The sequence below is a fragment of the Pezoporus flaviventris genome, unplaced genomic scaffold (assembly GCF_033815535.1).
Source record: "Pezoporus flaviventris isolate CSIRO_AGI_PZ_B2104156 unplaced genomic scaffold, CSIRO_AGI_Pfla_v1 ptg000036l, whole genome shotgun sequence".
Classification (NCBI taxonomy): Eukaryota; Metazoa; Chordata; class Aves; order Psittaciformes; family Psittacidae; genus Pezoporus; species Pezoporus flaviventris.
This window is the reverse complement of record NW_026892584.1, coordinates 10,720,492-10,747,697: the sequence shown is the minus strand read 5'-3', so window position 1 is coordinate 10,747,697 and position 27,206 is coordinate 10,720,492. Positions and strand designations below refer to the sequence as shown.

At 38.9% G+C, this 27,206-nt stretch overlaps 2 protein-coding genes across 2 annotated transcripts in view; one reads left to right on the top strand and one right to left on the bottom strand.

Moving 5' to 3' along the window:
* Positions 1–2,257: 2,257 nt before the first annotated feature.
* The window catches only part of TRPM5 (transient receptor potential cation channel subfamily M member 5), a 39,789-nt gene continuing 14,840 nt past the window's right edge, over positions 2,258–27,206 (bottom strand). The window contains exons 10-24 of the mRNA XM_061463104.1: positions 26,105–26,236; positions 24,862–24,985; positions 22,735–22,880; positions 21,890–22,002; positions 20,525–20,620; positions 16,246–16,504; positions 14,731–14,849; positions 14,522–14,654; positions 12,044–12,218; positions 9,433–9,601; positions 8,583–8,761; positions 6,674–6,806; positions 4,970–5,042; positions 3,921–4,011; positions 2,258–2,386 (exon numbers count right to left, since the gene is read on the bottom strand). Coding sequence (XP_061319088.1) covers positions 2,286–2,386; positions 3,921–4,011; positions 4,970–5,042; positions 6,674–6,806; positions 8,583–8,761; positions 9,433–9,601; positions 12,044–12,218; positions 14,522–14,654; positions 14,731–14,849; positions 16,246–16,504; positions 20,525–20,620; positions 21,890–22,002; positions 22,735–22,880; positions 24,862–24,985; positions 26,105–26,236 — 2,043 coding nt within the window. The 3' untranslated portion in view covers positions 2,258–2,285. The remainder of the gene's footprint in view (positions 2,387–3,920; positions 4,012–4,969; positions 5,043–6,673; positions 6,807–8,582; positions 8,762–9,432; positions 9,602–12,043; positions 12,219–14,521; positions 14,655–14,730; positions 14,850–16,245; positions 16,505–20,524; positions 20,621–21,889; positions 22,003–22,734; positions 22,881–24,861; positions 24,986–26,104; positions 26,237–27,206) is intronic.
* KCNQ1 (potassium voltage-gated channel subfamily Q member 1) overlaps positions 25,043–27,206 on the top strand; it is a 402,777-nt gene continuing 400,613 nt past the window's right edge. The window contains exon 1 of the mRNA XM_061463088.1: positions 25,043–26,211. The gene's annotated coding sequence lies outside the window, so the exon portion shown is untranslated. The remainder of the gene's footprint in view (positions 26,212–27,206) is intronic.

The following is a 27,206-nucleotide window of genomic DNA, read 5'->3' as shown; positions in this document are numbered from 1 at the left end:
TCTCTTGAAAATCTAGAATGTTACAGTAATGTAACATCTTGTAACTTCGCCCTTAAGTCTTAGTTTAAATTCCAAAATTGACTTTTTTAATATTTTCAATCATTTGACAATATATAGTGAATCACCTCATAGGATGAGTCACCTTATACAATGAGTCACATTGTAATGAATGTCAAATATAGTAGTTTTTCAAACAAAATGTTAATAAATTTTATAAATAAGGTTGAAAGATTAAACTCCCCCAAAGGCTGTATGATTTGAAACTCAAATTAGTTCAGGTCAGTTTGGACTGACATTTTTTTTGCCAGTATTCTGAATTAACCAAACCCAAAGTTGTGTAGTGAAAGAGTACTTCTTTAGAATTTGTGATCTCCTTGTTAAACTGCTTGCTTAAACTGTGAAGGATCTTTGAAGAAGTTACTTCGGGGGGGGGGGGGGAGGTGTCATCATCTTACCAATAGTTGACTGGTAGGCCCAAGTGATTTACATCTTTGTGTTTGAACAGATGCATCATTTGCCAGCACAAGCAGAAAACAATGCAAAATAAGTAATATTGTTCCATCTTCTGAAATTTGCCTTTTAATTTTAAAAGCAGAATGTATTTTCTCATGAGTATACAGTTTGATGCATGTTCATTAATGGATCATTGCTAAATACATCAGTTGTTACAGTGCATGTGCGTGGGACATAGCAGCAATTCCAAACGGATTTTGATTTTTAGTGGATAATTAATGTGGCTGATGACAATTAAAATAGTAGTTGTTTCAGAATGGAAGCTGCTGCCAAGAGCAGGGCATGCTGGTTGCAAGATAGGTGTTATTTCCTAACAAAACAGCCCAGTACAAACTTACTGGGTTTATGACTAATGCTTGCCTGGGGTGAAGAACAGGTAGGACAATACCAAGATTTTGTCACTGTTAATGGCGTCACTGAGGTCTACGGCACAGCTGAATAAACCAGACAAATGCCTGTTTTATGATGACATTGTAACAAGACTATTACCTATTAATAAAGGATTTATGCTGGAAAGGTATTTTATCAGATCTGAGATCTTCCCCAACCTCTGGTAATAGAGAAAGCTTTTGCACAAGCTACATTCATGTTGCATAGAAGCAGTGTTACACGCATGATGAAATGCAGTTCAGTTGAAGCTTATCAGTGTAAGAAAAACCACAACCCAATGCTTACCACTTCTGATGTTGTTGATATTATTCCAAAGAAATTTCCTTTTAAAGGACAGTAATGACATTCATTTTATTGGTGTATCTTTTCATACAAAATTCTATTAAAGACAGCTATCTTTTTTTATGTTGAAGCTGTACATGCCAGTTTAAGTAATGAAAAAAATGACACAGCCCAAATTCATAGTCTGTAGGAAAATTCTTGCTACATATTGCTGCTTTAAAGACTCCCAAGTCATTTTTTTTTCCGCCCTCATCTTTGAGAGAGAAAATTAAAGTGAAATCAGAAAATGGTTTAGCTGCAGATGCAGTGTTCCATGTGGTATGACATGTAAAGGGAAAGGCCTTTAGCAGCACCAAGCTGACAGCAGCTAGATCTGACATTGGAACAGAACAGCAAGCAGCAGAGGCTGGGGTCAGCCTGCGGGAGGGTCACCTGCTTTGTGTTTGGAAAGTGATTGCAAGCCATGGCACACTTGAGGACTGTGTGATGAGATTCCAGTTTCTGGAGATGAGGCAGGAGGCCTCAATAAGGAATACTAGCAAAGAAGTATCTCGCAGAAGCCAGCATGGGAAGAGAAGGTGGTGAGTGCAATCGTTCAAGGGTTGTAAGAACTACAGGAACTGTATGAATTGTAATGGTTCAATGTCCCAGGCCCTTTCCTGTGGAAACTATTACTTGATTTCCTTTCTAAGCAACTCAAATACAAGCTTGCTTTCTTGGCCAAGGAAGTGGCTTGCTTTTTAGTGTGTAAATGATCACCCTTCCAAAGGGAGATGTGTGGAAATGAGCAATGATGACGATGGATTGAGGGTGAGGTGTTTGGAGAATAGAAAGCTGGTCATATATAGAAAATAAGATGGTAGAGTCATGCTGGAGGAGAAAGTTTTTTGTGTGATCTGTGGAATGGAGTTTTGGACTGAGCAATATAGAATCAGGAGGGAAGAAAGCTCAAGCAACTGGAGGAGGAGGACCAAGAAGCCCTCTGACAGTGGATTGCTGTAAAGGCTTTGAAAGCCGAGCCTTAGGCTTTCATGAGATTAGGATTTTACTGCTAAATAGAGTAGGACAAAAGGCTTAATCTGAAGAGATGAGAATAAAATCTAATTATCAATGTATGTGATGTCAGCCTCAGACTGATCTGCACACTCTTCTCTTTCACTTCTTTCTGGCAAATGCACTTCTGTGTCGGCAGTCATCACACCTAGCGGGATCATAAAAATCATATGCTTGTTTAAAAGCCTTAAGAAAGGGGCACATGATAGTAACTGCTTAAGAATATTCAAAATGTTGAAGATAATCCACAATAAAAAGATCCTGTAGGTTCTATTACTTTGCGCTTGCTCAGTAAATGATGAACGTAGGTTTCTTCTTTATTTTTCAGCTATTGAAGTTTCTCGTATTTACATAGCTATGGTATTAACATGCCTGTGGAACATGCTGTAGGATGTTTTTTCTTACTGGAATATTGATAGTGAAGCAATTTACATATGTGTTTTATAAGCTTCTAAGAAAAGTCAAGTTTGAGGTTTAGTTTGAGTCTGAGTGATGTGAGGTCTTGTCATAGAATCATAGAACAGTTAGGGTTGGAAAGGACCTTAAGATCCTCAAGTTCCAACCCCCCTGCCATGGGCAGGGACAGCTCACACTCAACCATATCACCCAAGGCCTCGTCCAACCTGGCCTTGAACACTGCCAGGGATGGAGCATTCACAACCTCCCTGGGCAACCCATTCCAGTGCCTCACCACCCTAACAGGAAAGAATTTCCTCCTTATATCCAATCTAAACTTCCCCTGTTTAAGTTTTACCCCATTACCCCTTGTCCTATCACTACAGTCCCTAATGAAGAGTCCCTCCCCAGCATCCCTATAGGCCCACTTCAGATACTTGTCATGTCACAACAGAGTTTCCAGCTACTTCTTTTTCTCATGAAGTATGTACATGTTCAGTTTATGTTTTTTGGAGGGCTTTTTGTATAATAGACAGTAATAGGTAGATACTGAAATAGATCATTAAGAAGAATATCCAAAGTCTTTATTGTGTTGGATATCCTGTGGTGCTGAGAAAAAGTCTGTCTCTAGTATTTTTAAACTCCAAACAGTGGAGCCCTGGGTCACCGGATAAGATTCTTAACTGACAGGAGCAGTTGCATCTCTGAAGGCAAATGAGCTGTATTAATTACAATAAAGTAGGTGGTTTCCTTGATTTTCTTTTAACTATTATCATTATCTACATATTAAAAGTTTTGGTAATACTTCACACTATTTAATTAGCTCAAGAAAAGCCCAAGACAATCCTCTCAGAAATCATGTAGCAAACAAATACTTACTAACACGCTCAAAGTTGGGTGAGATCATTCTAACTCACACTAAGCACTTGGCCAAAAGCTTTTAAATATATTTTGCAAACAGTATTTTTTTTTTTCATTCTGAATTACAAATATTCTGTTCCTTGTTAGGTCTGTTATCAACAAAACCAGATGAAGCAGAGCTTGGAAACAGCCTAACCTTTTGTGTATGTTCACCCAAATTGCCTTAAGCAAGTCTCAGTTCAGAAAGGCTTTAAAACCATCTTTAGTTCCAGACTAGGTTTAGTTTAACTTTCATTTACATAGTAATTTTGAAAACCTTCACCATATGTTACTTCAAAGTTCTCAATCTGTATAGAGGCCCTTTCATTTTTTAACTAAATTGTTCAGTAGTCATTAGCTTCTCCATAATTGTTTTCAATACTTACATGTATAGTTTGGAACTGGTTGGTTGCACAAGAGGTTGGTTTTGATTAAAGCCTCCACCATTGAGGAGATAACAGCTGTACAGTGGCAAATCTACAAAATAGGTAGTGGTTTCTACATCAGCTCATTTTTGTACTACTTTACCTATTCTTAAATTTGTAAGAATGATAATCCAGGCAGCACATTGAAGCAGCTTCAGAGAGACCACATTATATACATATATTTGAGAAACAGTTGAACTGTCCTGAAGGAAGATTTATATTAAATATGTTCCCTTTTTTGTGAGTATATTGCATTATCTCGAGCTGGCACAAACTTATTAAAGCATTTCTTTTGTGTTCCTGTTGGACCAGTATTTGGTGTCAACATTGTTCATTGAATAGCAGGCTTTTTTTCAGCAAGCCATAAAATGGATAAAAAAGGGCGGGGAAGCAGCGATGGAAATATTAAGATAAAGAACTTCCAGCAAGGCCACAGTTACACTGGAGAGTTGTAGGGACAAAGAAAACAATAACAGTTGTGCTACTTAGCACATGGTAATGTTTTTTAAAAAAAAGTTTGTTTATATTTCAAGGGTTTGTCATCAAAGTCTCCTTCTGTTGTTTGTGCTTCACATTTGTATCTTAGACACTTTCCTTTAAGATGCTGATATCTACAAAAATTAGAAAAACTGATGTCCAAGATCAGTCTAGGTCAGATCATACTGAATATATGTATTTTCCAAGTTGACAACTTTAGAGACAGAAAAGGTTGTGAGAAGGAGGAGAATGGAGGGGGGAAGGTGGAGCGTTTCATTCCAGAAGCATCATTAACAAAGGAAATAAACTCTTCTGAAGTAGGCTAGCAAAAAGCAAGAAATGCCCCTTTCTCCTTTCCACCAGAGGCTGGAAATGTTTCTTTACAGAGCAAAAACTATAAGGTAAGTGAAACTATAATACAGATCCATTTCTCCTTCCCATTATTCCAAAATAGGGTCTGCCAAACCACTGTTAAATGAGAAACATGGTGAAATCCTGAAGTTAATATAAATGCCCATAAAACTGTTGCTTACCTGGGCTTCTATAGCTTTAAACCGCTTTTCTTGTTCCTTCAATCCACTAAAATATTTAGACAAATTGTCCACTCTGTGGAAACAAAGCAGACATGCTGAGCAAAATGGAAAGGCCTCAGAAGAAATCCTAAAACGCAAAACCCATGTGACTTACTAGAGCCATGGGCTCTCGCTGGACTGTGTAGAGAACTTCTATATAGGGCCTCCAAATCATTATACTGTCCATATGCTTTCTGCATACTTCACCTCTCCCATCAGTTCCTTATTCTTAGCAGCTGATAATCTACAGGATCCTCCAATCCCTCTCTGCTTTGTCCTAACAGCTATTTCAAAGCTTCCTTCCAACGGATTATATTCTGTTCAGGTCTGTGTGAAAAAGCTGCCACTCGATGGGTCTAATGCATTTTTGGGATGAGTTCATTGCAAAGTTCAAAGAATCACTTTCTGAGAGTTTCATAGTATCTCAGACAGACACTGCTGCCACCTAAGAGCAAAGATAAGAAATCACAGGTTTAGCAGTGTTCATCTGAACATTTTCCTGTCTCTGGCTCTGAAATACTGTGAAGCCAGACTCATTCTTTTCCCCTCCAAGCAGTAGCTTAATCTAGAATGTACTATCTATAAAGTGTCCTAGTTTTAAAGCTAGAAAGAATATAACTGTCCCCTTTGGAAGCAGCTACACACATATTTATTACTTGGCCTCAACAACTGAGCTCTCCTTCCTAGGGTTTGTCAGTGATCTACTTATGAGAATAAAGTTTAAACCAACAAAATATTTCTACATTACGAAGAAGTAGGAGTCTGTGTAGATTAGAGGGAGAAGAGTATTTTCCCAGAATGTATTCAAGTACATTGTTCTGGTTGCCAGCTGTTAAGATGAGTTAGACAGATGGTGTTTGTTTTGAAAGAGAGCATGGAAAGGAAACAGCACAAGAACGTTTCTATGGAACTTTCTTATGACAGCTTTCACACCTATCGTGTCTGTATCTGAAGTCAGTTTTATCATCAGAGGAAAAAGCTGAAACAGGTATTAAAAGCTGCTTTAAATAATGCTTTGCTGTCTGATTTTTAGTATTACCTTAGATGTTTCTGTTTTCCCTGCAGGTAACTACGTAGTGTCTCACTTAAAGGAGTAAACCTCTGAATAATAATTTAGGAATTTACTTTAGAATACTAAGCCAATTTAAGTGATATTCTTAGTGAGGAGATATTTTAGAGAAGTATTTAAATAGAGACTCAATTAAATACAATTTTAAAACCAATACCATTTATTTCTTGTGGAAAACTAGTCTCATGCCATAAAGCTGTAAACAGCTGTTCTGCATCTGTGGGCTGGGGGATAATTCAAGATATCTCAAATTTCCATTCAAAAGTCTAATTCAAAAATTTATGTTGTATTCCTACAGGGGATGGAAGTACGTGCACTACAGTATAGCAAAGGAAGTATTTTTCCACCATTTCTTCATGAATATGATGTTCATTAAGCTTGACTGCAGATTTGGCTGGAGCTTACAGGTCTGTAATTGTACATACCAAAAAATACCATGCCAAAAAATCTTCTGATATTGTAGTGATGCTGGCTTCGCACATTTTTCCATGGACTGCATATTTCCTAACTGCATTTTAGTACAAGCACCTGAATGCTTATCTCATTCAAAGCTGAAGACTTGCAACGTACATTTATTGAGAGTCAGAATAACATACTTATTAGATGTGGCCTTCAGCCTTTCTTCATTGCTTTCTTTCCTTTCTTGTTCAAGGTTTACAAGATAATTTTCTTTTTGCACCAGCTCCCATGTTACGATTTTTTGATCTAGGCCAACTGGAAGATCTCTTTCTGTAGGAAGAAAAAACTCCCAAAATATTGTACTCTCTTTCTTTTACACTGGTAATAGAAGGCTGCTAAAGAAAAAGGCCCTTTGCCATTGCAGGAGTGTCATGTTATGAAAATACAGTGTAAAATAAGTATTTTCTACCCTTTTTTTCTCTTGTGATGGAAGGCAGTAGACTTTTTTGCAGTTGGATATGACTCCTGAGTTTTCTAAAGAACAGCATGGACCAATTTCTGTCGTTCCATTTCAACTCATTTACAATCTTGTTGGACTTTTGACGTATTTTGGCCTCTAAGTATTAAATGAGCAAAGCTTCATCATGTAAACATCTTTATTAGAACAGTTATAAATAGGAAGGATAAACTGAATAAATCCCTCCACCTTGAAATATAAAGCCTGTTGTTGTCAACTATCCAAGCAAACAACAGACCTCAATTTCACTGGCATATTTTGAATGTAACATACTAGTTTTGTATCTTCCTAAAGACTGGTAAAAGGGTATACTTGCTGCATGCTCCAAACACTACTGAATCTATAATCTGAGCAGTCAGGTATTTCCTTTCTTTTGGGAAAAAAAATATTTTTTATTAAGAATCTTCAGCAGTATGCTTTGATAGCTAGAAGGGGTGTGTCTGAAAGGGAGCTTAGTCAAAGGGCTGTGAATTGATCCAGTCTGACTTACAGCTGGGCTACAAAGCCCATTAATCAGCCTGTGCATGAGGAGTAAATTGTTTGTTATCAAATGCTATTAAACTAGCTGGGCCAAGTTTGCGACCACTATAGAAAGCCCCCGAATGCCTTCTATAATTAGGTGTTCATGTGCCTTTTGAATTATAACTTTTAAGGAACCATGATTTCTCTAAGCATGTTCTCTCTCTCAATTTGTGTCTCTGTATTGGGAAATTCCACTGATCCTAGTAGATTTTTAGACTTGGTATTTGGTTTTTGGTTTTGTTTTGTTCATACTTAATAATTACCAAAACTCAGGAACAAATGAAGTAACTATTTATTAAACCTATCCATTGTTATATCTTCAGAAATCAAATAATAGAATCATTTAGGCTGGAAAAGACCCTTAATATCATTGAGTCCAACCATAAACCCAACACTGCCCAGTCTACAACTAACGTCCCTGACTGCCACACTTACATGTCTTTTAAATACATCTAGGGGTGGTGACTCAACCACTTCCTTGGACAGCCTGTTTCAGTGCTTGATAGCCCTTTTGGTGAAGAAATGTTTCCTAGTATCCAATCTAAACCACTCCTGGTGCAACTTAAGACCATTTCTTATTATTCTATCACTTGTTACCTGGAAAAAGAGACTGACCCACTTTGATACTCTCTACAACCTCCTTTCAGGTAGCTGTAGAGAGTGACAATGCATCCCCTCAGCCTCCTTTATCTCCAGACTAAACAACACAGTTCTCTCAGCCACTCCTCACAGGCCTTGTGCTCTAGACCTTTCACCAGCTTTGTTGCTCTTCTTTGGGCACACTCCAGCTCTTTAACTGTTGTATATCAACACTTTTGCTGTAATAACTATGGTGCATAGAGAAGTGCATTGTGAGAAACTCTATAACATACGATATAAGTGTGAGAAACTCTATAACATACGATATAAGCCTTATTTTTTCATTTGTAGTCTTGTGGCACTCTCTGTTAAAAATAAATTGTGACTCTTGTCTTACGGAATCTTAACTGCTCTTCTGTTTTGTCTATGCAGTATGTCCTAGAAGAGTGTCTGGGTCTCCAGTTGCTAGATGATTGTTATCAACTTACCCAGATGTTCCTTTTTATGTTCCTTTTTGTCAAAGATTCTTCTGAGAACCAGAGTTATGTGGTTAATAATGATAAATGGTGGTGCTAAGGCAGGCCGGCCATGATACTCAACAATCAGGTTGTAGCGCTGAATTTTCCAGAAGGTGTCTGTATTGCCCTGAACAACTTGAAAAGTGTAACTGTAATTTGGGGGGGGGGAGGGGAGGAGGGGAAGGGGAAAGATATATAATTGTTTTTTACTGCAACATGCTAAAGCTTATTGTTACAAAACCTAGTCACACATTTACTTTAAAAAAGGAACAGAAAGCTCAGCAAGTAGCGTTAATTTAATCTAAAGTTTGTGCAAATGCTTAGATGTTAAAATAATTGCAGTTGCAGTCTTCAAATATTAACAAATACATTAGGTTTTGGGGCTTTTTTTAAAGAAAGACAGTTCCACCCAAACACTCTGTTTCAGTTCTTCAACCCAATGAATCATTATTAGCAGTGTTGACATCAAGCATTTCCTCTATGTGCAGATCAGCCACTATTAAATCTGCCAAGTTTAGAGCTGCTTTGCACCTGCAGACTGGTGCTGCAGCACAGCCAGGGATCCAGGACCTTCTGTGCATATTTAATTGAATTTTTAGCAGTAAAAGAGGCTTCTTGTCATCTTTACTGTGGCTTGAATGAGGATGATAACTTAAGAACTATATGATCACAGAAGTCTACCTATCAATCCCCAAATAACATTAGTTAGGAAAATTACTAGTGTACTCCAAAGTGAATAGCCAACAGCAATGTAGTAAATGTGGGCATTCAGTTAAACCTTTACAGCCTTTGTCCTGATACTTACTGAACTCACTCTTACCTGAACATAGCAATCAGGAGATTCATAAGGAGAACATTTGTGACAAGCAGGAAGATGACCAACAGAAGTATGACAAGCCAGTTGGCATAGCTATTAGGACATGATGGCAAGTTCTTGTGCAGAATCTCCAGTGGATTAAATGTACAGTTCCTGGGATACATTCGTGATGCTGCAAAGGATGATAGAGAAATAAAAGAACAGTTTTGACAAATCCTATAGACACGTGTGAGTAAAGACAAAAGCTTTGCATTTTGGAAAAAAATAATAATCTGACTTTCAACAAAGAATGGCAAGAATCACAAATTGTTCCTGAGGTTTGAAGTAACATATTTCATAGCTTTTTCAATGAAAATAAAGACTGAATTAATAACTCTAACCATGTCTTTTCTTAAGAACCAGCAACGTGAGTAGATGCATGTATTTAGTACCTTTACTGTTAAGATACAAATTAAGGACAGTGATAATAATGATTACTAAAATGAGATTTAATCTTGGCTGCATATAAACAGCAGCATAATTTTTTTTTTAATATTTACAGTCATTAAAATCTTAAAGCCAATATTGCGGTAGTATTTTTGTGCTGCCTTTGTTGACTATTAACAGGACTCTAAATACGAGACTCTTAAACCCTAAAAGAAGAGTTCTTTAACTGCTTGAGCTACTGAACTAATTCTGCAGTTGAAAGATCATTTATGTGAACTAATATCCAGTGTCTTAAACCTGTGAAAATGTTATGTACATGAAGAGACATTGTTTTAATGTGCAAGAGATTTGCACTGGAACTTGGCTGCTCATCAGTGGCAAGATGGTTATCACAGCTGCTTTTTTAGTAACATTCAGCAGAGGGGGGTTGTATTGACAAGGCTGTAACTGTCTTCTTAGTAACATTCGTCAAAGGAGGATTGTATTGAAAAGGCCGCATCCTTTTTAGACTAGTTTTGAGTTCCCAAAGTCAAACCACCTCTGAGTATCAAACAGTTGTGTTCACCCACATACTTGTGTCTTCTCAGTCCTTATGCTAGTATGAAGGTTAGAGGAGAAAACACAGTAAAAGCTGGGATGGGATTCTTCGTTCTAAATTTAAACTACTTTTTATGTCTGGGCTTGCAGTCAAGTATGTCTGGGCTTGCAGTCAAGGTTAGTAAGAATGATTCTACTGCATCAGACTACAGGTCTAGTCCTGTATCTTGTCTCCAGCTATGAATTAAATCCACAAATTTAGAGCAGCATAATGATATTTATTTTTTTGTTCTCCATATTTTCCTTAATAATTTTTTTCCCTACTGCCATGGATAACACCACAATCATATTCCTTAGAGCAGACAGTTATATCAAAGCTCACAACAGCTGGGACTGCTTTCACCAAGTGCATCATCTTGTATTTACCTACAATGTATTTCATTTGATGATTTAGCACTCGTGAGGCTCCTCTGCAACTCTAAGGTGTCAATTTTAGGTTTTTACTACCCAGTAATTCAGTTTTGCCAGCAAATTTTGTCCCCCTCATTACCCATCTCCTTTTCTGTTTCATAAAGATGCTAAATAGAATAAGCCCTAGAGGGCCCTAGGACAAATGACTCCCTTCTGAAGTTGCCCGCGTAATTAATTATATTTTTTTCATTGTCTTTTAACCATTTATTTATCCAGGTGAAGACACCCCTTTAGAGTCTCAATGGAGAGAAACACATGTTTCTGGGGAATCCTACCTCTGACCTATGTCCAAATAAGAGTAATCCAATTCCAAAAATATTTGTTTCTCTCCAATTACTTTTATGGGAATAAGAGTGACTGGTTGTGCTGTACATGCTTGCACTGTAGGCATTTAAAGTTAAGTGAGATGAATCACACCTCTGCTCTCGTCTCACTTAGATGTTTTTGAGTTTTGTAAGACTGCTTTTTCTTATTAAGCAGAGTGAACATAAAAGAATGCTTACTGGTTTGCTTATGTCTGTGGGATTTTTTTTTATTCCTTCTATATTACCTCAAGTTTGAATCCTACTTCAGTATTGCCACTGACATTTAGCACTGTTATTCCGGCATAATGCTGTGGCATTACTTCAGACTTTTTTGGGGGATGACCTATTCTGTATTTTACCTGCTTACCTATCAGAAATGTTGACTTTGAACTTTTATGTCCAAGTATTTCTGTGTCTTGTGATTAATTTTTGTGTTGTTTTGTTTGAAATATTGCACATGTGCAATTACTAGCTTTACTTGATCTGGGAAGCTTTACCTCCAGAGTCAATAAAAGCTTCAGAAGAATATTTATTCTAAAACATAAGTGTTTGCTTATGGTCAGAGCTGTACTGCTTTAATACTGTCATGTTAAGCTACTGCCAAAATTTATGGAGGGTGCTATTATTTCAGAATGTATGCCAGCATTTAAAACTGCAAATCCTTGTGTGAATATTCCAGATAGCTTGTCTAACTGTTCTGTAATGTAATTCCACAATGCTCGTTATCTCTTTGCAAATACACTATTTATATCGTGGTAGTGTGAAAACATTGGCCTGCAGGACAAAGACTTGAACAACACTGGGAAGGAATTCCATGCTCTAATCAGAAGTGTGCAGTCAAAAATGGCCAAGTCAGGGTAGAAAGAAATCCTCACTGTCTATTTCATCCAGTGGAATCTGGCCAAATATCTGAAGGTAGGGACGATAAAGCACCCTTCTGAATATCCATTCCACTTGTCTGTCATCAGGATGGAGTAGAGCTTGAGTCGTCACACCATAGGCAATGAGCCACACACTCAAGAAAAACAGAAAGAAGAAAACATCTTTCATCTGAAAAAGGAGAGGGGAAGGGGAAAAAAGAAGGAGAGGTGACTGTAATAGCAATGTCGAAGAACAGTAGTCTTTCTATATGGAAACGGCTCATAATTCTGTTTCTTTACAAGCTTGGTTAGGTTAAAGGAGGTGGAATAGGATACAGTTGCGTGCACAGAATTCCTTTTTTGGTCTTAATGTTATATTGTTCTTGGCCTGTAGCAGCATTTTACTTTGACAGCTTATTAGATAAAGACATGTTTTAAATTTCAAGCTTGCTTTTGAATCATCTAAAATTTAATGTTGAAACACAAATCTTTTAGGTGAATCTCATTGTACCTTTTAGATGCAGATTTTCTGTCAGATCTCACAGTACCATTGACTGCTTCACTGTGAATTACTGGAGTTCTGCTGCAGCAGTGAATCGTGGTTACACTCAGTACTCAGTGACAAACACTGAACCATTGACACAGCAGACACTGAAGGCTGCAAGGATCGGGTAGCTTCTGTCCTGTGTTCTCAAACTAAGTAAGTAATGCATCTGAGGGACTGTTTTCAAGACTTCCGGCTTTTAAACATTGTGTTTCTCTACAGAAGCAAAAGTAATTGAATCCTAAAACACTTACTTGAAAAAAATAAATCTAACATGCATTTTGAGTGCAATAATTTTTCCCTGGTGGAACACTTCATCCTCTTCCCATCTAATCTGACAGAGTTCATTAGAGTCTGTAGATTAATTTCAATTAGATTATTGGATTGTGTGGTCACCCAAAAGCATAGGCATTTGAGAGCTCCAGGATGTTACTTGGAGTTCTGTTAAGGAGCACGGTATCTAAGAGAGAGCAGTGGCAAGTCTGGAAATCTGTTTCTTCCAGTCTGCAGTCTCTCTGTGAACAGGCCTTGTTCTAGCGTTGAACTGCAGTTTTAGCAGCTACCAGACTTGTTTCAGCCATTCTGTAGCAAGGTTAAAAAAGGAGAAAGACAATGAGAGACAATCTTGGATTGCTTCTCTGTTTAAGTAAAGGAAATGATTTTGCTTGAACCCACTTGATGAACCTCTCAAGAAGGGTATCATTTACTGAAGTAACTTTCAGTGTTATTTCATTTGATGTAAGGTTCAACAGTGAACTACCAAAGCTAAAGCATTGTGATGGCTTGGACTGGGGGAAGATGAAGGGTTCCATTTTATGGTTTTGTCTAGGCTGCTGTTTATGTTCTTATTTCCATCTTCTTCATCTATGTGTTACCTTATAAGACTTCAGATACCAACATAGTAGACATACTACAATGTTTATTCAGAGCCTAGGTTTAGCTTGGTATGCAGCAAGGAAGGGTCAGGAGCCGTAGATCTGACTTGTTCTCTTACAATAAAAGTCGCTAATGCTGTAAGCTAGATAATGTTCAAGAACAAATATTTATTTGCCATTTACCCTTTTGCTCCTCCAAGCAAATGTCATGTTAGAGTGACAGTTACTGCGTTTGTAGACAAATCCAAATAGCTTGGTAGTTATGTTTATTCAATGTACAGGTTTGTTTAGACTGTAGGGCTTTTACTGAGCTCTGCTATGAGTCACAAATCAAATATTTGTAGATTCTATAATAGCACTTACAATCAGATGAACTATTAGTCAGTGCAGCATGAGTTAATTGGCTGACAAGATGAACATACCTAATAAAAAGCTACTTCAGCATACCAATGCATAGCCAAGCACAGTAACTCTGCTCCTAATGTCTCACTTCCTGCAGGAGAGTTGTAATAAATAAAAATCTTTTATCAACATCTTCCAACATATGCTGACAAAGTACTAACATATTTTCATTGTAACTTGGAGCTACAAAGTACATGCAATAACAACTCCTGTGGGAAATTTCCAACTATGCTTTTTTCAGAGTTTTTTCACACTTCTTGCAAGTAACAGTCTGTTTCCCCAAGCAGAGCAGAGTCATTCGGTAAATGGTCTGCCCTTCCATACAAGGCCTGTTTTCTGTCTGAATTCACACAGCTTATGAAGTAGGAGGAACAGCAGTAAGTTAAAGACACTCTACTCTTCATTTGCCAGATCTGAGGATAAATGATTAGGTAAGATACAAGAATTAATAAATTGGAACCAATGTGTTACACTGCAGAGCTTTTTGGAAAGATCTGTTTCAAATTTACCGCATCTAATACTCATGATAAATGAGGGAACATATGCAAAATGACAAGCCCTAAAAATAAAAAATAAAGACAGATTGTAAACTGATTTCCTTTGGAAAAAGATTTTCTACTCTCCATTATTTAGAAAGCACAAGTATTTATCTGGGGCAGACTACACACTTACCATCCTTTCCACAATTATGATTTTTGGTCCAAGTTGTTTGTGAATTGCAAAAATATGTATAAGTCTAAGTGTAAACACCATAAAATCAATGGCAAGTATTGTACGTCCAGCTTGAAAAGTAGAGTTCAGCATCCTGCAGAGCATATGAAATAATCAGATCTCAGCAAGTACTACTGATGCTGATCACATCACATGGAACAGATATATACCTGCAGGTTACCCCAATTATGAAGAGGAAGATAGTCACCATATCACATTTATTCCAGTTATCCTCCACATACAGTTTACATTTTTTAATTAGGTTTGTGTCTTCATCTGTATAGAAACTCTGAAAAAGAGAAATAACCATTGGTATTGATCTGTTTCCAGTTTCACTATTTCATTGTGAGATTTAACATAATACCTGTTTCCTTTTTCTCTTTCGTTACAAAGTGCAAAACTAAATTCCTACTGTAATAAGAAAAAAGCTTGTAAACATAAGCTTGATTTACCATCTTAAAACAGAAAAGTGGGCTGAAAAAGAAAAAAAATAAACCTTTTTTTTTTTATTGTGACATTAGCCTTAAGAATTTTTGAGGCCTGATTTAAGATACTGTCAGCATTCAGGCTGTTAAATAATACAACTTCCAGTCAAAATGTAGTTTCTAGACACTACTATGTAAACAGCATGGACAGATTCGGCATTTGTATACTGGAATTGTCAGTGAGTGCACATTTGATTATCTAGGCAAAGAGCTGGGTTTCTTAGCTGTGTTTTAGCCTGGCACTCTTCATGTTTTACAGGTTTATAATGAAATGTTCTTTGATCCAAGTATTTTCCATGTCTTCCTCTGGTTATAGCATTGTGGCATAATGTCAAATAAATTGTAACAAACTGGGATCCCCTTCACTGTCCCTATCACTTAAATAATGAATACTTATTTGTTATTTCAGAGTTAAATGTTTATAACCGCTTTTTCATGTCTAAAGCACAGCTTTATGCACCCATGGTTGGCAACACACTAGCACAATTGCTCACACATTATTTCAGTTGTTGAGCTGAGGACATTCCAAAGCCAGTTATTGGGAGAGTAATTGAGAAGTTTTTGTTTGTTTTTTTTTGTGGGTTGTTTTTGTTTGTTTGTTTGTTTGCTTGTTTTGGGGGGGTGTTTGTTTGTTTGGGTTTTTTTTAGGGTTTTGGTTTTTTTTTTAAGTTTTTGCTTGTTTAAGTTAAGAAAAGCAAACCAGAAGTTATCTGCTAATCTTTCAAGTTGAGAAGCATTTTAGGAAAGACACAAATAATCTGAATTCATTTGCTTATGTTTTTTAAACAGTCCCCAGTGGGGAAGAACCTCTTAAAAGGATGCAGGGTTGGCTGCTGTGTTTCCAGGTGCAGAATATAATTTCCAACTTGCATTATTTGTGGTGGGAAAGCCTAGTTCTGGGAAGTGAGATCAGAGATACTTTGTGAAATGAAGGACACCTGAATCATAGCAGCCCACTTGACTTGGCTGTGCCTGGAGCAAAATGGAAGAGCAAAGGTGGAGCTACAGATTTATATGGTGGAGGAAGAACTTACTCTGATAGAGAGAGGTGGAGTATTTTGGATAAGGTAAGTTTTGTATCGCTCTTCTGTACGAAACTACACCTGATACTTGAAGTCTTCAAGCTTGTACAGTTATGCAGATTGCAATGTGCAAATATGCAAACAATAGCTGCAAGTTTCACTATCATATGTTACTGACCTGTCGGATTTCTTCCAAGACCAGGGTAAAAACCCAGAAGTAAAGTATAATTTCTGTAGCAGATGGTCCCTCAGGTGGAGGTGGTTTAAAGTCCAGTAAAAGGACATAAGTAAATAGAAACAGAAAAGCAAAGTACATTATAACATTCCCCATAAATACAGTTACAGGGGCAGTCCAGAATTTTCTCCATCGGGTAAACATGAATGTCACCCATGCTGTGTTTTCGGGAGGATTCTGCTTCTCCAATTTACCACTTTCTCTGCAAAACAAGAAGAATACAGGCTTGGTGATGATTTCCTCAAATTAGTTCATTGGAATAAGCTCAGTGTTATTCTGTATCAAGATTCTTGTAAGATACTAACAGGCAGATGCTGGGGGTGGCAAGGTGTAAGGCTGCAGAAGTCAGAGGAATCACATTACAATAGCAGAAATATTTAAGGCTAGAAAGAAGATTTTGAAAAACAAAGTCACACCACACTTAAATTCATATTCTTGTGATTTCAGTTTTTCTGTGTTATTTTTATTTTAACTTCATTTTGTTCCTGCACATAGTACAAATGCTGTGCAAATGCACGAGGAGGGGGAACTGAGCTGGTTTCTTTTCACAATAGAATCATAGAAGGGTTTGGGTTGGAAAGGACCTTAAGATCATCTAGTTCCAACACCCCTGCCATGGACAGGGACACGTCACACTAAACCATGTCACCCAAGCCTCTGGCCAACCTGGCCTCGAACACTGCCAGGGATGGAGCATTCACAGCTTCCCTGGGCAACCCATTCCAGCGCCTCACCACCCTTACAGTAAAGAACTTCCTCCTTATATCTAATCTGAACTTCCCCTGTTTAAGTTTTAACCCATTACCCCTTGTCCTGTCACTACAGTCCCTAACGAAGAGTACCTCCCCAGCATCCTCATACGGCCCCTTCAGATACTGGAAGGCTGCTATGAGGTCTCCACGCAGCCGTCTCTTCTCCAGGCTGAACAGCCCCAACTTTCTCAGCCTGTCCTTATACCAGAGGTGCTCCAGTCCCCTGATCATTCTCGTGGCCCTTCTCTGGATTTGTTCCAACAGTTCCATGTCCTTTTTTTGCTGAGGACACCAGAACTGTACACAATACTCCAAGTGAGTTCTCATGAGGGTAGAGCAGAGGAGCAGGATCACCTCCTTCGACCTGTTGGTCACGCTCCTTTTGATGCAGCCCAGGATATGCTTGACTTTCTGGGCTGCGAGTGCACACTGCTGGCTCATGTTCATTTTCTCATTGACCAACACCCCCAAGTCCTTCGCCACAGGGCTGCTCTGAATCTCTTCTCTGCCCAACCTGTAGCTGTGCCTGGGAATGCTCTGACCGAGGTGTAGGACCTTGTACTTAGCATGGTTAAACTTCATGAGGTTGGCATCAGCCCACCTCACAAGCGTGTCAAGGTCCCTCTAGGATGGCATTCCTTCCCTCCAGGGTATCAACCGAACCACACAGCTTGGTGTCATCGGCAAACTTGCTGAGGGTGCACTCAATCCCACTGTTCATGTCACTGACAAAGATGTTGAACAGGACCAGTCCCAACACCAATCTCTGAGGGACACCACTCATTACCGGTCTCCAAGTGGACATTGAGCCATTGACCACAACTCTTTGTGTGCAGCCATCCAGCCAGTTCTTTATCCACTGAGTGGTCCACCCATCAAATTGATGTCTCTCCAATTTAGAGACAAGGATGTCATGTGGGACAGCTTGAATGCTTTACACAAGTCCAGGTAGATGACATCAACTGCTCTACCCCTGTCCATCAGTTCTGTAGCCCCATCATAGAAGGCCACCAAATTGGTCAGGCAGGATTTCCCCTTAGTGAAGCCATGCTGGCTGTCACCAAACACCTTGTTGTTTTTCATGTGCCTTAGCATGCCTTCCAGGAGAATCTGCTCCAAGATTTTGCCAGGCACAGAGGTGAGACTGACTGGTCTGTAATTCCTCGGGTCATCCATTTCCCCCTTCTTGAAAATGGGGGTTATATTTCCCTTTTTCCAGTCATCAGGAACTTCACCTGACTGCCATTTTTTAAATATGATGGCCAGTGCCTTAGCAACTTCATTCACCAGCTCCTTCAGGACCTGCAGATGGATTTCATAAGGTCCCATGGACTTGTGCGCATTCAGGTTCTTAAGATGGTCTTGAACAGGATCCTCTCCTACAGTGGGCCTAGGGTCTTCATTCTCACAGTCCCTGCATCTGCCTTCCAAGACTTGGGTGGTGCAGTCAGAGCATTTGCCAGTGAAGACCGAGGCAAAGAAGTCATTAAGAACCTCAGCCTTCTCCAAATCCAGCACAGCCAGCTCTCCCAATTGATAGCTTCCAGAGAGGGCCCACATTGTCCTTAGTCTGTCTGTTATTCACGATGTACCTATAGAATCCCTTCCTGTTTTCTTTCACATCCCTAGCCAAGTTTAATTCTAACTGGGCCATCCTATATAATAATGAGGAAAAGCAAATGGCCAATGGAGTTTGCAAGTCAGTTAATTACTTTAGCTCTAAATACTTCTTGGAGTGCTTGTATGCAGAAATTCTTGTTGTTGCTCTGACTTTAAACAATTCCTTTTTTATAACCCAGTCTCAATCCAACCTTGCAATTCTTGCAATTATGCAAGTATTTTGGTAACTGAATGGAAACTTGACCTCTATACTTGGTTTTGCTGTGTTTTGGAACATGAAGTGCTATCTATTGGCAATGGAAATTATCCTGTGGAGAAAATGCAAGTTCCCTGTATTTGATAGCAATCTCATCTTAGTGTGAGGTTTTGTTTCTGCAGAAATTGCTCTCCTATGTAAGCTAAGGATGCTATTGGATCTTTAATTTTGTGATTCTGACTCTGAGAGGTGTGATCTCTAACAAAGGATATGCACACTAGGGTGTGTCTTCAGTTTCACCTCACAAAAAATACACGACGACTTTGCACTGGTTTTTCATTTCCCCTGACATTCTTGGTAATTATTAAATACATTTGTTACAAGGAAAAGTTTCTCCTCACAGCCAGTCTTTTCTATGTGTCTGATTCTGTACTACCTCTCAATTTATGGCATCTTAAGACACATCTCCATGGTAACAGGATAATATAAACATAATCGCAGCTTTACTGTTGAAATAGATATTGAAATAGATCTGGGAGGGGAACAGACTCTGTTAAAATAAATTACGAAGATAACAGCAATTGGAATGCACAACGTAATGACCAAACCACACTTCAAGCAGGATATGGAAGTGCTTTGACATTGCTTACAAATAGCTCCCAAGTGGCAGATGCTTTTATGCCTATTTTATAGGTTAGGGAGGACAGAGAAGAACTAATGATTTTCTCCAACATACTGGCAGTTTAATGCCAGAGCTCAAAATGGAACTCAGTAACTCTGACTTGATAAAACACTTCATGTTGTGGATGATACTTCCTCACTACACATTGTTCATGTATTTCTGAAGTTCTCTTTTAAGTTGTTGAAAAACATATGCTTAATACAAGTGGCTATTTAGCCATTACGAGGACTTTGTGCTAATCAAAAGACAGCCTACCCTGACTTAGGTCCTCCTGGTCTCAGTGTGTGGCACATGTAGGTGTGATTCATAAGTTCTGAATCGCAGATCTGTGACCAAAAGCAACTGACAAAAATCTTTGTGCCCAGTTACCCATTTGTATAATGCTCCCTCTAATTCGTAAGTTTGTTGTACTTCAGATTCCTTAGGGCTAATCTTTCAAAACACAAATGAAGAGCACTAGTATGGTGGGAAACTGACCTTATATAAAATTTCCAGGTACTGTTGTTTGCAAATAACTTCTGTTGATTCCTCTGTAGGAAAGTACGTAGTGATGCATTCAAATAATGTGAGGTTTTGCTGGGAACCTTCTTTCTGTTCAGCTCCGTAATTGGATAGGGATTCAGTTCCTAAATCCAATGTATATCAGCCATCATGAGCTGGAGGGAATCTCAGGAAACGTTTTCTGATTCCCCAGATATTAAGTAGATTCCTCGTTCTGTAGAAATTACCTTCTTGGAACAAGGAAAGTCATGTCTCCAGGAATATCTTCTATATTGCTTTTAGAGAGCAACAACAGCAGTAATCAAAGGCACAGCACTTTCTGAGTACTAATGAATTGTTTGGTCCTTCAGCTGTTCTAATTAGTAACTGGTCATTAATCCATGAGAAGTGTCTACAAACAGAAGTGTCTACAAACAGAAGTTCTCTGATTGCTGTCACAAGAGTTATATTAACTAATGGTTTTAAACTTACCTATCATCTCCCCTGGAAAAAAGCAGTGTCCTCTCTGTATCTAAAGCGTCCAGCTCTCTAAAGGGCTCTGGCTCGTTCTTGGATTGTTTTTCCTCACTGTAAGAAAATAAACTCATTAGATGATGGTTAGCAATTGGCATTCATACAGAACTGCTAGCATGTACTTAGCTTGGACTTGCTTCACTGAGAAGCTATCAAATAATGCATAATCTTTACCTCTGCAAAGTCTCTGTTTATTTGTAATGAGAAGGCTGAAGTCACTCACAAGACTCAGAGAAGTGATAACTGGCATGCTTCACAAAAAAGAAGCAGGATGCTAAGTTTCCTCAAATTACTTAGGATTTAGCAGAAATAAACCCCTCAGTCCTAGAAGTCAATACCCCAGCTCTCCACTCCTAGTTACTCTTAGGAGCAATTAAGACAGTAAATGCCAGAAACAGCAGGGAACATGGTGTCAACATTTGCATTTCCAGGGAAAGGAGGCAAAAAGTATCCTCAACAGAGCAAATTTGGAAAGGCTTACTTTGATTATGAATTATGATTTAAACATTTCTGGGAAAATTCTGCCAAAATTTCACATTAAATTACTTGATTTTGTGAGTCTGGCAGCCACTACGACAAGGTGGTCATCTTTAGTGACACCAACAGAAGCAAAGTCTTAAATCAGCAGCACCAAACAAGTTTTCCTCTTGCTTTTCTAGTAGGTTAACAGTTAAGAACCATATATTTCATATCCACATGCTGATTCTAATGATGTATATATGATTCTCACATTATTAGGAGGTTTTCAGCATCTTCGCTCTGACAAAAAGCTGAAAACTATGAATTCCAAAGCTATGCCTGCCGCAGATTAACAAAGAGATCTCATAAGACATTGAATTTGAAAATCTGTATTGATTTCACATCAGTTCTGTGGGTTGTGTTAAGCTTGAGTTATGCTTATCAAGGCTTGTGGCTGATAATCCTGCTTTAGGATCGCTGTTTAAATAGGTAAGATACTGAGGTTTAAAGCAGGTATCTCCAAAACTAGAAAGAGACGGTGCCATAGCTGGAGAGAGTTTGCACATTACTTTGTAGAATCTGGAGCTGACAGAATTCCAACAGGCTTGTCTGTGGATTGTGCAAAATAGAAGTGATCTATGTGAAACCATTTCATTGCTCTTTTAAGCATTAGAATAGGCACTAATACAAATCGCTCAACCCAATAGAAAACTGATTAGGTCGATTAACGGTGCAGTCCTCCTGTTGACAGTTTGAAATGATCTTACTGTTTTTATCACTAGGTGAGAAACGTTGAGTCTGGATGGTTTTTTATGCCTTATTTTTCATCCCTTCTCTCTTGCATCCAAATAGTTACATTTGTACCTGAATGCTATTAAGTTTGTGAAGATTAGAAAAGGACAATAGAATCCACAGATTAACTTCAGGATTTGTGTGTTTGTAGACATGTCTCCCCACCATATTTTTGTCAGGAAGGCCTGAAAGTCAACAAAACAAGAGATGGCTTTAACATAATAAAACACACATGCAAGTGAAGTGCACCTATGTTCTGTGGCTCCTAAGACAGTGAATGCTCTGGATACCTTAAGAACAGGCAAACAGGTGCTCTGTGTGTCCTTCTGCAGATGTTCTTAAGCATGCAGAGAGTTATGAAGAGGATAGTGGAAAGAATAGAAAGTCAAGTGGAATTAAGCAAAATCCGTAGTAGTAAAAAAGTGCAAGTCAGACACTGGGAGCTAAAAGTACCATCAGTCTTAATTTAGCTATGTGGAGAGAAGTTGGGTTGTGAGGGCAAAGCTAAATAGTAATTTAATTTAACTTTTATCAGTGAGCTCTTCCTTGAATCTGAACATAGAGTTACCTCATATCTTGGAACAGCTTCATTATGCCTCAGGCTTAAAGTGCTTTCCTGATGCTTCTCTATGAGCAAGGATGGAATAAAGGCTAAACCTTCTCAGTGCACTGGTCTGTTGGCCATATGGATGAAAGGGAGGAGAAAGGAGGAACTGTGTTGCTTTGTCAAGGATGCAGTATAACGTACTCTTAGTATGATGCCAGGGAGAGGGAAGAGACCCCTTTCTGAAGAATATCTCTTCAGGGAATGCATTTCATGGGGTTGTTCAGTTGCTGCTCTACCCTTTTCTGTATCCAACATCATGTTTAAAAGCCCTGAGGGTAAAGTTGGTGAGGGGAGGGACTGTAAAACTTACCTGGACACCATCATGTGCAAAGAAAGACTTTGCATCTGCTTCTGTAGCCAGCTGAAGGCAGGTGATTCTGTTCCAGTAATGATTTTTTCTCACCAACAGAGCAAATGCTCTCTCCTCACTGTTGTGGTAGCATTCACTAAATAGTTCTGTCAAATGAAGGAAACATAAACAAACAGATCTTGTAATTAAAAAAAAAAAGTAAGGCAAGATAATTATGTGTGTAGGGTGCAGCATGGTGGCAGCAAAGCCTGGGCACTGCCATATGTTCTTGCTGCACCAGAGATTTCTGCCAGGCTGAAATAGCTGAAAAGAGCCTGTGAGAGATAAGAGGAGGTGTGAGGGAGAGAGGAATGATGCTGGACACAAGAGTAAGTCCCTATGGCTTTATGCACGTGTGTACAGATGAAATAGATTCACCTTGGTGGAAAAAAATCATTGTAATTTTGAAATTCCCACTATTTGCAGATAGGTATGGAGTAAATCTATCACTTCTTTTTATCTGCTTCCTTCTCAGCCTGGGCCTCTAACAGGTTTGGGTTTTGGGGGTGTGTGTGGTGGTGGTGGGGGGGTGTTGGGCAGTTTTTTGGTGTTTTTTTTCCCTATTGTCGTTTGAGATTAGAAGAAATTTTTCTTTCACAAGAAATTCTTGGTAGCATGACAGTATTTGTTATAGTCTCTCATCTGTAGCTGCCTCACGTGGAGCTTTAGGCAATATCAAGCAAAACTGTATCTCTTGGGTGATCCTCTTAGACTTTGAAGGATGAGTTGCCACGTTGTCCCCAGTCTCCTGAACAGACTAAACAAAAGGAACAGCTCATCTTTGGCTAGTAGCCAAAAAATCCTTGGGTTTAAGACATAGCTATCTGACATAAAATAATACTAGACTTGGTAGAATGTTGTGGTTATAATTGTTTCCAGAGAAGGTGGTCTTGGAGCTCAGAAATTAAGATAAACAGTACAGACAGTCAAAGTTTCCTCATTAGATAAGATCTGACTTCTTGTGTTTGTTTCATTCTGCTCATTCAATTGATTGTCTCAGTACCTTACCTAGGATAGCCTACAACTAGGCCTCACCTACACACTGTGAGGGCTGGGGAAAGGATCATGTTCATATAAAATAAGCCGATATACATACTTCTGTGACAGTTGATGTGGTATTTATAATTTTTAAAGAATGTTCATTTTATGTAATATCAACCTGTCATGCAGGCAGGAAATTAACTGAGCATCTGATCTAATACTTACCAAAGCCAAGGAGCAGACTTCTGTGTATTGGATTAGGCCCTGTAATTCTATGACTAAATTACTTGAGCCTCATGATTATATGAGAATCTGCCTTTTTATTTTTTGTAAATAATAAAGGCCCTGTGAGAAGAGGAGAAAATGTGATCTATGTATAAATAATGTAGCAATATCTGAATTAGCCTTCAACTAGCTCTAAGGGGAAAGAAAGCCTCTGTGTTTCCATGTGTGGCATACTTTAAAACCCTCTGTTCACAGCACTGCTACCTTCAAGTATGGATTGGATTGCAGTCAGACCAGCAGAGAAGCTTGTGTGCAGGCATCTGTTATAAAACCAGGCAAAGGTGAGAGGGCTTGATATTCAGGCACCTGCAATGCCTGAATGCTTACTTTTGTAGGGAGGGGAGGCTTGCCTGCTGAGAAACCAGTCTGAGCCTCGCTGCAGTTTTGTTGTGCAGTTAGACCTCTTCTGGATGAAGTAATGTTGAATTATTTTTAGCAACAAAGACCTTAAAACTTGTTGCTCTAGTGGCTCTTAGAGAGCAAGCTTGATATTGCAGGGAAACCAGGCTGCTGTGAGGCTGGAAGCATTTCAGTTATTGTCTTGCCCATCGCTGGAATGCGTCTTGTAAATTCAGACACTTAAAACCAACATGCAGCAGAAGAGTAATTTCTTCCATGAATCCCAGGAACCAGTCTTGGATTGCTGATTTTCCCCAAATGATTGTTTTTTAAGTCCTTCTAATGTTTGGGACTGCCTGTGCTACAAGGCTCTTTAGTTTTTCATGACCTTTTACAACTGAGAGTATCTTTTTCATTTGCTTGCCTTTAAATGGTAGTTACTTCTTAAATTTTTGATGCAGTTACACAGGGGCTGTTACTTACCAACAGCGAGCTGTTCATACTTGGCCTCTTTCATTATACGTTCTACTTCGGTCTCTGTCTCCAGGCGGGACATCTCTTTAAGGATCTTGCAGGCTGCCAAAGCTGAAGCTACACCTTCCTGACCCTGTAGAATTGAAAGGGGTACTGCTGTTACCATCCACAGGAGGGCATTTCTGAACTGGGGAGAGGAAGACTTCTCTAAGGAACACACCTAATAACAACAAAAAAATCATGCATGTCTCCCTTCGAAGAATCTTCCCTCAAATACGAACTTGAAAATCCAAAATGTTGATCAAAACAACAGTTTCAGTGGTATTTTAGAATTGTAAACCACATATTGGTAGTTCTTGTGCCCATAAAGCTGGAGACTTCAGGGGTTAATTGATCTTGGAAGAGTCTGATTTGGGCATTCTTCGCTTTTCAGTTCAAAGACTGAAAGAAGAATGCATTGTGGAAATAGAGCAAACCAGTCTCACAGTTACCTTGCTGAGAAGCTCCATAAGGATATATGGGAAAGGCTGGCAGTGGCACACAGCAGAAAAACGTGACTTCTGGTAATAGAGCTCCACAAGTACAAAGCCCTGCAAGGTGCAGATGTGTCTGTGTGCACACACACTCAGTGGCTGAAGAGCTGTATGCAATTTGTCCTTCCCCATGACCTCCTGCCCTGTGCCAGCTGCAGCTGTCTGGAAGCTCAGGGATGGAGTCTTGATAACTGTGTTTGACTCTGTGGGGATGCACTCCAGATGCATGAGACAGGGTCTTGGTTGTGGAGGATTGTAAAACAGGAGCCAATTATGCCAGCCTGAAGCTCAGCCTTTGGGAGTGTGATGCTGTTGTTCCCTACGCATACAGCACGTAAGCTAAAGATGCTGGATTGCACTGTCTTCCCTCTGGATCACAAGGACCCAAACAATTGATCTATTGTAGAAGGAACAAAACCTGAGACTGAAAGTAGTGAGTAATCTGCTGCAAGGCAGAGGAGAGTCAGCTCTGCAGCTGAAGTAAATTAGCAGTGTTTCAGGCTGTGCTTATTTACACCTGCTGCTGCTCTGCCTTCTTCGCCAGGCCCTCTGGCCTCTGCTGAACCACATGGAGATGAAAAGACCTATAAATGCCACATCATTTCATATTTTAGAAACAAACCTGTCTGTTGTGTGAGCTGTAAGGCTGAGCAGAAAACTTCTCATATACTTGAAATACACCGACATTTCACCTGAAGCAGCTACAGCTCAAAGCTTACCATAGCCCAGAAATAGTTCGCCATCTTGTGCCGGTTTTGAAGTACTGCCCAGACGAATAAATCCCTCCAAGGATTTTCGGTCTTCTGGTTCATATCCAAGTGCCCAGGTAATGGCTTTGTATTCATTTTATCCTGAAATATGGTTTATAGAAATTAAAACCTGCTTTGCAGTCTCATTCTATGCAAATAACATGATCTAAGCTGCTCTTAGCCTTGCCACGTACTTCATATTCTTTTTATTTTTCTTTTCTGTAGGACTGAGAGGTAATTAGTTCATTCTGTACTGAATCAAAGGACCCTCGTGTCCCCAGTATAACTGAATATGTGTGAGAACATTCTGGATGAAACCACGACCCTATTGAAGTTAATGGTAAAGCTCTCGTTGACTTTATTAAGGCCAGGGTTTCACTGCTGGTGTGTAATACCATACAAAACAAACCTGTGATTAACTATCTGAGGTTGCCTTCAGGTCTGTTGGATTCTGCTCAGCTGCCACAGAAGACATGGTTTCAGAGAAGAGGGAACAAAAGGCATTTTATTTCAACAGAAATAAACCTCACCAAGGTCCTACACAGGACAAGAATAGAGTATGTCAATGCCCTCTTTTTAGTCCTTTCTTTGAGAAGCCTGTCCCCCATGTGGGGAATATTTTAAGTAGAGCACTGCTTATTCCTTTAGCATTTGATGAAAAAACTCTCAAGAGGAAGTGTGGCAGCTGAGGTCAAGTTCTGAAAATTAAGTGTATTTAAAACCTGCCTTTACATCTATTGTGTAAATTAGAAGCAGCTGGAGTAGATTTTTTTTTTAATAGAAAGGTTTTTGTGAGGATATATTTCTTCATTGCTTAAACTTTAACAGAATTACATAGTTTACTTTAATGGCATTTTTGGAAGGGGGTTTGTGGCTTGGTTTGGTTTTTGTTTGTTGTTGGGTTTTGTTGGTTTTTGGATTTGTTGATTTTTTTTTTTGTTTGGGTTGTTTTTTTTGTTTGTTTTTTGGTTTTGTTTTTTTTTTTTTCTAAACCCTTCAGTTTGTAGTGGGCTATTTAATCAAATAAACTGTATTGAAATCCTTGCAGGAGTCAAAGATATCCCAAAAGTCA